The following is a 10,517-nucleotide window of genomic DNA, read 5'->3' as shown; positions in this document are numbered from 1 at the left end:
CCCCTGAACCACAACGCCCCGCCCCTTCTGGTTAAACTCCGCCCCTTGCACCACAGCGCCCCGCCCTCTGCACCGACGCCCCGCCCCCTCCAATTACACCCCGCCCCCTACACCAACGCCGCGCCCCCTGCCCCACAGCGCCCCGCCCCCTATAGCTGTACCCCGCCCCCTGCCCCACAGCGCCCCGCCCCCTCTAATTAACCCCCGCCCCCTGCCCTAACGCCCCGCCCCCGCCGCCCTCCCCGCGGCCGCGCATGCGCAGATCGGGCTGGCCGCGCACCGCGCGGCACCGGGTTCGGCTCCCCCCGCGCTGCCGCCCCCGGGGCCCGGAGCCTCGCCCCCCGCCCATCCCCTGCCCCCCCCCCGCCTCCCGTTCTCCTCCGCACCCCCCCGGTGCCCGGTGTCTCGTTGGGGGCCGCGAGCCCCGGTGCGCGGTGCGGAAGGGCCGGGCACACGGAGCGCCGTGCTCCAGAACGGTTTATTGGGGGGGGGGGCCCGCGGAGCAGGGCAGTAAGGCACAGGGCACGGGGCACGGGGCCAGGCCGCGGCACGGGCACCGCTCCCGGAGCCCCCCGGGGGTGGCGGCACCGCCTGCAGGGACCCAGCCCCGCGGCGGCCCCGGTGCCGGTGCCGGTGCCGGGCTCAGAAGGACGTCTCCTGCAGGGCGTAGGCGGGGGGCCCGGCCGTGCGCACGTAGCCCTGCTCGTCCTCGGCCCGCGGCACCACGTCTGCGGCCACGCCGTTGGGCACCCGCGGCCCCTTCTCCGGCACCGTCAGCTCCGGGCGGCCGGCGTCCTGCGGGGACAGGGCGGGGGGCAGCAGGACCGCGGGCACCCACCCCGCACGCCGAGGGGACGAGGGGCCGGGGGTCCTCACCTGGTCGGCGGGGAAGGGCACCCCGCAGCCCAGCCACCGCCGCCACTTGGGGGGCAGGCAGCACAGCAGGCGCGGCAGCACCGGGTAGATGGTGCGGGGGTCCACGGCCGTGCCCTTGGTGGGGCCTGAGGGCGGAGGGGTCAGCGGGGACCGGGGGAGGGGGGGCAGCACCCGGCCCACCCCCCCCCCCCCGCACGCCCCCGCGCTCACCGGTGAGCAGGCTGACCAGGAGCCCCACCACGATGACGGTGGTGGAGTTGTGGGCACTGTACCACATGTAGGACAGGCTGTAGAACTTCTGCAGGCCCGTGGGGCTGGGGGAGAGAGGGACAGGGGGGCGTGGAGCAGCCCCCCCCCGAGGCTGACCCTCCTCCTGCCCCCCCCCCCCCACGCCACCCACGTCCCTCTCACCTGTGTGGGGCCGCCGTGGGGGTGAGCAGGGTGGCGGCGAGGGTGGCGGTGAGGTTGGCGTCAGGGGAGGGGGCGGTGCTGTTGGCTGCGGGGGCCCCCCCGGCCGCCCCCATGCTGTTCACCAGGCTGCCGATGCCCACCCAGAAGGCCATGGCCAGCCCCGCCAGCAGCCCCACGATGGCGCCCTGCGTGGGGAGGGGGGGTCGCAGCACTGAGCCCCGCGGCCGGCACCCCACGGGGGGGGGAGCTGCGGCGGGGATGGGGGGGGGCCATGCATTTTGGGGGAGCACTGCGGGACTCACCACGGGGTTGGCGCAGGGGAAGAACATGCCCAGGCAGAAGAGCCCCAGCAGCGGCCCCCCCACCATGCCGAAGATGCTGATGGCTGCCTGCAGGGACACGGCACCGCTGTGGGGCTACGGGGCTGGGGGGGGCCACCCACACCCGGGGGGGCAGCAGGGTGCCCCCCATCCCCTACCTGCAGCACGGGGCCCAGCTTGGAGGACAGGTAGGCCATCCCCAGGCACAGCAGCCCGTAGCCGAGAGCTGGGGGAGAGGTGGGGGTGTCACAGCACTGCAGCCCCCCCCCCCCCCCCCCGGTGCCCCCCACCCAGTCCCCGCTCACCCAGCAGCTTGGAGAACTGCGTGGCCCGCGAATCCGACAGCCCGGGGCAGTGCGGCCGCACCAGGTCCTCCATCGTCACCGTCGCCAGCGAGTTGAAGGCGGAGGAGATGGTGCTGGGGAGGAGAGGGAGTGGGAGGGGGGCTCGGCCACGTGCCCCCCCCCCCGCCAGCCCTCGGCCACAGCACCCACCTCAGGCAGCCGCTGAACAGGCAGGCGACGAAGAGGCCGGGCAGCCCTGGCAGGTCCTTCAGCACGTCCATCACGAAGTACAGCACCAGCTGGGGACCGGCACGGGGTGAGCGTGGTGCTGGGGGGCGCACGGTGGGCTGGGGGGGAAGGAGGGGGCACGGGCATCCACCTGGTCGGAGGAGACTTTGCTGGTCACCAGCGGGTGCTCACGGTCGTAGACGAACATGACGAGGCCGGTGAGGCAGCTGAGGCAGAGCACGATCTGCTGGCAGGGGAAGACGGCGTAGCAGGAGCTGCGGGCGCCACGGAGACGTCAGAGGCTGGCGGCGGGGGGCCCCAACCTGCGCCCCCACCCCACTCACAGCACGGCCTGCCTCTCGTTGCGGGAGCTCAGGTACCGCTGCACCTGCGCCTGGTTCACGCCGTACAGCGACAGCATCATGAAGACGCCCCCGAAGGCCAGCGTCCAGAACGTGTGCCGCACGTAGGGGTCGGGGTTGAGGCTGCGGGGAGGGGAACGCGGTCACGGGGGGGTCGACTGCCCTCCCACACCCCCCCACCGGGGCTCGTCCCGGGGCTCGGCGCTCACTCGATGCCCGAGATCTTGCCCTCCTGCTCCGCCACGCGCCAGACGCGGGCCATGCCGCCCACGCGCTGCGCGCCCACCACGATGACGGCCAGCTGCCCCGCGAACATCACCAGCGTCTGGAAGACGTCCGTCCAGATGACGGCCTTCAGCCCCCCCTGCGGAGGCACGGCGCCCGTTACCGCGGCCCGGGGGGGGGCACGGGGCACCCCCACGGCGGGGGCACGGCGGCAGCGACTCACCAGCGTGGTGTACAGCGTGCAGACCAGCCCTATGGTGAGCACCGCGCTCCAGAGGTCAAAGCCCGTCACTGGAAGCAGCGGAGCCGTTAACGAACAACGAGGACCGCGGCGGCGCCCGGTGTGGCCGTGGGACCCAGCAGGACCCCAGGCTGGGCTCTGCCCCTCAGCCCCCTCACAGCCCCCGGCTCCCTTACCTGCGTTGAGGGCCAGCGCAGGCGCGTAGAGCACCACCCCCATGTAGATGACCTGCGGGGACAGCAGCACTGCAGCCCACTTGCGCCCCCTCCCCACGCCCCCACATCCAGGACCCCCCAGGACGGCCAGGAGGTGCCGGCCGCCCGCTCACCATCTGGAAGATGAAGGTGACGGTGCCAAAGATGCGCACGGTCTTGTTGAAGCGCAGCTCCAGGTACTGCGGGCAGGGGGGAGACAGGGTCAGGGGAGTGCCCCCGTCCCAACGTGGGGTCTCTGAGCAGGAGAGGTGCCCCCGCGCTCCCTCCGTCCCACGGCACCCTGCTCACCTCGTAAGTGCTGGTGATCTGCAGGCGGTAGAAGACGGGGATGAAGACGTGGGCCGGGATGAGCAGTCCCAGAAAGTAGGAGCAGCCGAGGAACCAGTACTCGGTGCCGAACCGGTAGATCTCGGCCGGCACACCCAGGATGGCCACGGCCGACTGGAAGGTGGCCAGCAGCGAGAGGGCGACGGGCAGGAAGCCCATGCTGCGGTTGGCCAGGAGGAACTCCTGCACCGTGCGCTGCCGGCCCCCGCTCAGCGCGTAGAAGAGCCCGATGGCCAAGGACAGCACCAGCAGCAGCGTGAAGATGGTGTAGTCGATCGCCGTGAACTCCATGGCGAGCTCCTGCCGCTGCCCCGCTGCCCCCCGGCCGCACGCCCCCGCTGCGCCCGCCCCACCTCATGGGCGTGCCGAGCCCCGGCGGCCGCACCGGAGGCTCCGCGGGGACCTTCGCTCCTGATCTCAGCCCGCCTCAAGGACCTGCGGGAGCACAGCACCAGGACATCCCCTCAGCCCTCCCCCTCCCTCCGGCACGCGGCTCCTTGCTCCCCCCCCCCCCCGCTTCCCCCACCGGCCCCGGGAGGTCGTCCCCCGGCCAAGGCAAACACGGCCCCTGCCAAGCAGCGCCGAGGGCACGGCAGCACCGCCCGGCCCGCCCGGCGCCAGCCCCCGCGGCGCGCAGAGCCCCCGCCGAGCCCGGCGGAACCGGCCCAGCCCCGGCCCTGCCCCGGCCCCGGCCCCCGACGCCGCCGCCAACGCGCCCCCACCCCGCGCCCCCGCAGCCGGCGGGACCCGCACGGCCGGTCCCCAGCCGGAACGGGACAGGCACCGAGGGCGGGCGGACAGACGGACAGCACAGACACCACGCGTGGGCACCTCGAGCACCTGAGCGGGGCAGGGCAGCCCCGGGACGGGCGGAGCGCGGGGGCACGCGAGGACAAGGCGGGGGGGCGCCGGCCCCTGATCCTCGCAGGAATGCCCCGGGCGTGCTTGGCAGGATCAGCACCGGGATCGGGACCGGCTCCAGCCCTGCTCCGCGCCCGGGCCTGCCCGCTGGGGGCCGGGGGCGGCGGCGCTGGCTCGGGACCGAGCCGGGAAGGAGGCGAGGGGGCAGCACCGCCCGCCGCCAACCCAGGCTGCGCGGCGCAGCTCCGCGGGCAGGGTCCAAGGTCACCGCCCCGCGCCGCGCAGACACAACACGGGGCCGGCGCCCCCCGCCCAAGGCCGCCCCCCCCCCCTAGCCCCGCCGCATCGCCGGGGCCGTGCCGCCACCGACCCCGGCCCAAGGCCCCGGCGGCCCCCCCGGGGCGCTGCGCCCGTCCTCGGGGGTCCGCCCCCCCCCCCCCCCGCGTCCCCGCAGCCTCGCGGTGTCCCCGTAACCCCGGGCCCTGCCGCCCGCCCCCCGCGCCCCCCGCCTGAAGCCGCGCTCCCCCCGTCCCCCTCCCGAGACCCCCCCCCCGCCCCGCCGTCCCCAGCCCGAGCCTCCCCCGTCCCCCCCACCCCCGGTGTCCCCGCACCGCGGCCACGCCCCCCCGGTGCCCGGCGCCGGTGTCCGCCGTGACCCCTACCGGACCCCCACTCCCCAGAACCGCCGGCCCCGCACCGGCCCCTGCCCACGGAGCCCACGGAGCCCACGGAGCCCGGCGGTGCCGGGGCGGTGCCGGTAGCCCCGGGCCGCTCCTCTCGGGCACTCACCGGGGCCGGCAGCGGGTGCGCGGCTCCGCTCTGCCCACGTGCGGCGGCGGCGGCGGCGCGCACCGATGACGGCGCGAGGCCGTGCCCGCAGCCCCGCTCTTCCGCCCGGCCCCGGGGGCGCGGCCTCTCCGCCGGGCTCAGGTCGCCGCGCCCCGCCGCCCCCCGGCCCATGGCGCAGCCGCCGGGCCCCCCCCGCGGCCGTTCCGCCCCGCTGGGCGCTGCCCCGGGGCACGGCCGGACCCGGCCGGGCGGGACCGGAGCCGGAGCCGAGCGGCGGGCGCGGAGCTGGGCCGCGGGCACCCTCCTGCTGCTGCTGCTGCTGCCGCCCGGGGATGCCGGCGGGGAGGTGAGCGGGGTGGGGGGGTACCGGTACCGGTACCGGCCCGGTGCCGGCCGTGCCCGCGCCCCCCGTGACCGTTTCCCCCCCGCAGGTGTGCGGGAGCTGCCCGGGGCCGCTGCGGAACGGATCCGTCGTGGCCCGGTACTGCGCATCCAAGGCGGGCGCGGAGCCACGGGGACGCTGCTGCCTGGATCCGGGACCCCCACGGCGCCTGCTCGGGTACGGGAGGGGCGTGGGGGGCTGCGGGGGCTGTGTGCGGGGTGCAGGGTGTGTATGGGGGCTGCAGGGTGCGGGGAGTTTTTTTGGGGGCTGTGGGGGGCTGCAGCATGCGGGGGGCGCAGTGGGGTGCGGGTGTCTGACGTCCCTCCCTCCGCCCAGGTTGGACTTGAGCAACTGCTCCCTGCGCAGCCTGCCCGCTGCGTTTGCTGAGGCCGTGGCTGTCGTCGTCCTGTGAGTCCCGGCGGGGCAGGGAGAGGGCTCCGGGGACAGCCGTGGGATGGGGCCGGGCCGTGCATGCTCTGGTTTCCATCCCCGCTGTCCCCTGTGGCACCACCCCGGGGTGCCCGTGCTGCCCCCAGGCAGGACCCGCAGCCTGCACCTGCCCCGTGGGCAGGGTAAGGAGCCCCCGGTGTGTTTGCAGGGACCTGACGGAGAACCCCCTGGCAGCCCTCCCCAACAGCTCCTTCCTGGGCTTCACGAACCTGCTGAGTCTGTGAGTACGGGGGGCTCAGGGGGGGTTCGGGGGGGCTGGGCACGGTGCCTGGTGCTGAGCTCTCCTTCCCAGCGCGGTGCCACTGGAGCTGGAGTGCCCAGGCGGGAGCAGCGCCTGGCAGGAGGTGACGGAGCACGGGAGCAGCCGCCTCTGCCACGGCCAGAGGAACCCCTGCAACAGCTCCGGGGAGCTTGGTACGTGGGTTACAGGGACGGGCCTCCTTGAGCACCCCGTGTCCTTGTGTCACCTCTCCGGGCACTGCACACCGTGGGGTGGGGGACAACCAGCACCCTCCTGCTGGGGCTCCCCCCTCCCCTTGCTCGGCTGGGCCCTGGCGTCCCCTCAGCGTGGTGGGGCTTTGCCGGGAGCAGCCCTGGCTCGGCCCTGTCACCTCCTGCTGTGCCCCCCCAGCCTGGCTGTGCCCCGAGAACGCCGCCTGTGCCCCGGATGGCCCCGGCTTCACCCAGTGCCTCTGCGCCAGCCCCTTCCACGGCTACAAGTGCCTGCGCGAGGTGGGTGCCCCGGGGGGGCCGAGGGACGGGACCCCCCGCAGGACGGCCCGGTGGGGCGGGCAGAGCCACTTACCCCCGTGTCTCCTTGCAGGGCGCCTTCCCCGTCCTGCCCTTCTGCAGCATCCTGGGGGCCGTGACGGCCGCCCTGTCCCTCCTGCTGTGGGGCACCCAGCGCCGGAAAGCCAAGGCCCCGTGACGGGGACACCCCCTGCGTGCAGCGCCCCGGGGGGACCCAATAAAGCGTGCGGCACCGCGCCTGGGGGCTCCTTCCTGCGGCACCGCGGGGACGGGGGGGGCCGTGCGGAGACCCCCACAACGGGGCGGCCCCACGGGGCTCCGCCGGGGCGGGCGGCGGAGCCGGGCGGCGGCTGCACCGGGACGGGCGGGGGCAGAGAGGGAGGGGGGAGGGGCGGGGCTATGCAAAATAGGGGTGCTAATGGAGGCGGGGCCACGGGGGGAAAGTACCTGGCCCAGAGCCGCTGTGCTGCTCGGGGGCGGGGCGCCAGGGGGAGGGGGCGTGTCTATGCAAATAAGAGGGAGTATTCGTGCATACAGGGGGCGTGTCCATTGGGATAAAGGTACGTGTTCGTGCAGACCAGGGGGCGTGTCCATGCAGATCAGGAGGGCGTGTCCATGCAGATCAGGGAAACCGCGGCATGCCGGGACCAAGCCCACGCCACGCGGGGCGCCCCTTGAGCCCCCCGTGGGCGCGGAGCGGGCTCGGGGCGTGGGCGCTCGTTGGGGCGGGGAGGGGTCGTCGGGAGGGCCCGGGGTGGGCTCTTGGGGCTGGTGTCCGTGTGCTGGGGGTGCGTGCGCTGTGGTGGGTGCGGGTGGTCGGGGAGGCGGGGGCATACTTACCTGGCAGGGGAGACACCATGATCAGGCAGGTGGTTTTCCCAGGGCGAGGCTCATCCCCTGCACTCCGGGTGTGCTGACCCCTGCGATTTCCCCAAATGCGGGAAACTCGACTGCATAATTTGTGGTAGTGGGGGGCTGCGTTCGCGCTCTCCCCTGGTTCTGCGGTGCAAAGACAGAGCTGCTGTCGGGGCGTTCCCTCTTCTTTCTTTCTTCCTTCTCCGCGGGCGGTTTTCTGGGGCTGCGGTTCGGCTCTTGTCCCGCGTGGGCTGCCCGGAGCCCACGCGCTGCGGGAGCGCAGCGCCAGCTCCTGGCGAGCTCCCGGTTCACCTGGGGGGAAAGGAGCGGGCGTGGCTCTAGGGGAAGGTCCAACGGGAGCCCCCTCCCCTCGCTCTGGGCCTGGGCCCGCCGCCAGCTGCCCGCGCACCCGCACCCCCCCCCCGGTGCTGCTGCGGGGCTGCCCCAACGCCGGCTGCCTGGGGAGACGAGGTCCGACCCGGCGCAGCTCCGTGGGGCAAGAACGTTCTGGAAGGGGCAGGAGCCAGAAGTTGTGCGCCGTGGTGTTCAGAAAGGGGCCCTAAAGAATCAGTCAGCAGCACCTACCCGTCAAGCTGCAGCAGAGAACTGACTTTTCCTTTTCTTGTTAGCTTTCTTTTTTCCCCTCGATGATTTCACTTCTCATTCCTGTAAGCTTGATTAATCCTGGGTCCCAGAAGGATCCAGAAGCATCCTGGGTGTTCCTCTGCTGGTGCATCACAAACTGGGGCAGGAGGCAGCCGTGGACCCTGCCTCCCACAGGGCAGGAGCAGTGGAGGAAGCGTGGTTTAACTCTGCTGGGTTTTACACGGGGTTTTACCCAGCTGGGCAGCCGAGCTCCGCCTCAGCCGCTCTCTCACTCCCCCTCCTCAAAGCAGAGAAAATACGATGCAAAGGGCTCAAGGGGTGAGATAAGGATGGGGAGATCACTCATCGGTTATCACGGGTAAAACAGACCCCGCAGAGGGAGATTAATAAAGTGTAACACCTCTTACTAACCAGATGGAGCTGTGAGAAACAACCACAACAAATAAAGACACCTTCCCCTCCTCGAGCAGCGCAGGGCAATGGGGGCTGCGGTCAGTCCCTGACGCTTTGTTCCTGCCACTCCTTCTCGGTCCCTCTCTGCCCCTGCTCCCCATGGGCTCCTCTCCATGGGCTCCAGCTCCGGCCCGGGGCCTGGTCCTGCGGGAGCTCTCCATGGACCGCAGCCTCCTCCAGGCCACAGCCACCGGCTCCACCGGGGGCTCCTCCACCCATGAGGGGGCTGCAGCGTGGAGATCTGCTCCATGTGGGACCCATGGGTGCAGGGGGACAGCCTGCTCCACCAGGGGCCTCTCCAGGGGCCGCAGGGGAACTGCTGCTGTGAGCCTGGAGCACCTCCTGCCTCCTGCTGCACTCCCCTGGGGGCTGCAGGGCTGCTTCTCACTCCTCTCTCCCAGCTGCTGTTGCCCAGCAGGGTTTTATTCTTTTTCTTTTTTCCCTTTTTCTTTCCTCCCCCCTTTCTTAACTCTGCTCTCTCGGAAGAACAAACAACGTTACTTACCGGCTTGGCTCCAGCCAGTGGCGGGTCCAGAGCTGGCTCAGACTGCCCCTTATCTGCCTTGGGGCAGCTTCTTGGTTCTCTCAAAGGGCACCCCTTGCCCCACCGACCCGGCCCGGGAAGGCACGGGGCTGCCCCGCACCCAGCGAGAGCCCCCGAGAGCCTCCGAGGCGCCCGCTCGGCTCCCCCCGCCCCCCCTCTGCGCCCCGCGGCCCCCGATCGCGCTCCGTCCCCCGGCGAGCAGGGGGCAGCGGGGCGGGGGTGCCGGGCGTCCTCGGGGCCCTGCGGGATGGGGCGGCTGCAGCACCGACCCCCCCGGTACCTCCGCAGCACCAGGACACCGGCAGAGCCGCTTAGAGAACACTCAGGGCAGTATTGCAATAAGGACCAGCACCAGCTCTGTCTTTGCACCGCAGAACCAGGGGAGAGCGCGAACGCAGTCCCCCACTACCACAAATTATGCAGTCGAGTTTCCCGCATTTGGGGAAATCGCAGGGGTCAGCACACCCGGAGTGCAGGGGATGAGCCTCGCCCTGGGAAAACCACCTGCCTGATCATGGTGTCTCCCCTGCCAGGTAAGTATGCCCCCGCCTCCCCGAACACCCGCACCCACCACAGCGCACGCACCCCCAGCACACGGACACCAGCCCCAAGAGCCCACCCCGGGCCCTCCCGACGACCCCTCCCCGCCCCAACGAGCGCCCACGCTCCGAGCCCGCTCCGCGCCCACGGGGGCTCAAGGGGCGCCCCGCGTGGCGTGGGCTTGGTCCCGGCATGCCGCGGTTTCCCTGATCTGCATGGACACGCCCCCACGCTCACCGGCCACGCCCCTCTCTCGTTCTGTCCGCAGCGAGACGCAGAGCGGGGGCTGTGCAGGGGCAGCAGTTTGTGCGGGGGAAATCCTGGCTAAGGGAGACAGGAGGAGCACTGCGAGATCGGGAAAAACAAAAATCACGGGCCCTCTGGTCACGAGAGAAGAAGGAAAAAAAAGGAAAAGGAGAAATTAGCGGTTGGCCACATCAAATTGCACGTGTAGGGTACAGGAGGGCATCGAGCGGGCAGGGAAATTGCAGGACTCAAGTGAGGAAATGGGAAAAATCAGGTGCCGGGCAATGGGGAGATGAGGTCAGGATAAACTCCTACTGTGCAAGATGCCCACAATGCAATCACAAATGAGATAGCTTCACAGAAGGTCCTGTCTGAGGAAAATTATTGAGATTTTTCCCACGGCAGTCCCAGTCATTCAAGGTGTAGAAGCCCCTAGGAGCGGCTGGCCCAGCCCTCAGCCCGGCAGTGATGAGCCCACCACTAAACCAGTTCCACACCAACACGTTTCCTGCAGACCTCCAGGGATGGCGACTCGCCCCCTGCCCTGGGCAG

The 10,517-nt window shown here is 71.9% G+C and overlaps 2 protein-coding genes and 1 long non-coding RNA gene across 4 annotated transcripts; 1 reads left to right on the top strand and 2 right to left on the bottom strand.

Moving 5' to 3' along the window:
* Window positions 1-480: 480 nt before the first annotated feature.
* On the bottom strand, window positions 481-6,915 carry SLC5A6 (solute carrier family 5 member 6). 2 transcript variants are annotated; one of them, XM_082758460.1, is made up of 16 exons: window positions 6,777-6,915; window positions 3,451-3,924; window positions 3,276-3,341; window positions 3,124-3,175; window positions 2,930-2,997; window positions 2,691-2,845; window positions 2,464-2,604; window positions 2,271-2,394; window positions 2,102-2,190; window positions 1,913-2,025; window positions 1,766-1,833; window positions 1,590-1,676; window positions 1,288-1,472; window positions 1,087-1,190; window positions 877-1,001; window positions 481-795 (listed from the first exon to the last, which is right to left on the bottom strand). In XM_082758460.1, exons 2-16 carry the CDS (start codon window positions 3,778-3,780, stop codon window positions 643-645), a joined length of 1,860 nt encoding a protein of 619 aa, XP_082614586.1. In that variant the 5' UTR covers window positions 3,781-3,924; window positions 6,777-6,915; the 3' UTR covers window positions 481-642. The 2 variants fall into 2 exon arrangements, with proteins under 2 accessions (XP_082614586.1, XP_082614585.1); XM_082758459.1 differs by lacking the exon at window positions 6,777-6,915 and adding an exon at window positions 5,140-5,214.
* On the top strand, window positions 5,008-6,958 carry ATRAID (all-trans retinoic acid induced differentiation factor). The gene is made up of 7 exons (XM_082758461.1): window positions 5,008-5,485; window positions 5,571-5,698; window positions 5,858-5,929; window positions 6,120-6,191; window positions 6,264-6,385; window positions 6,603-6,703; window positions 6,795-6,958. The coding sequence occupies exons 1-7, from the start codon at window positions 5,309-5,311 to the stop codon at window positions 6,897-6,899; spliced, it is 777 nt and encodes a 258-aa protein (XP_082614587.1). The 5' UTR covers window positions 5,008-5,308; the 3' UTR covers window positions 6,900-6,958.
* Window positions 6,959-7,735: 777 nt separating this feature from the next.
* On the bottom strand, window positions 7,736-9,304 carry LOC309877056. The gene is made up of 3 exons (XR_014317309.1): window positions 9,141-9,304; window positions 8,162-8,391; window positions 7,736-7,888 (listed from the first exon to the last, which is right to left on the bottom strand). It is a non-coding gene; the product is annotated as an uncharacterized lncRNA (long non-coding RNA).
* Between the last annotated feature and the right edge of the window lie 1,213 nt (window positions 9,305-10,517).

This window comes from Aythya marila, assembly GCF_965140915.1.
Source record: "Aythya marila genome assembly, chromosome: 3".
Classification (NCBI taxonomy): Eukaryota; Metazoa; Chordata; class Aves; order Anseriformes; family Anatidae; genus Aythya; species Aythya marila.
Note: the sequence above shows the minus strand (reverse complement) of the source record. Positions and strands in the feature narration are given on the sequence as shown.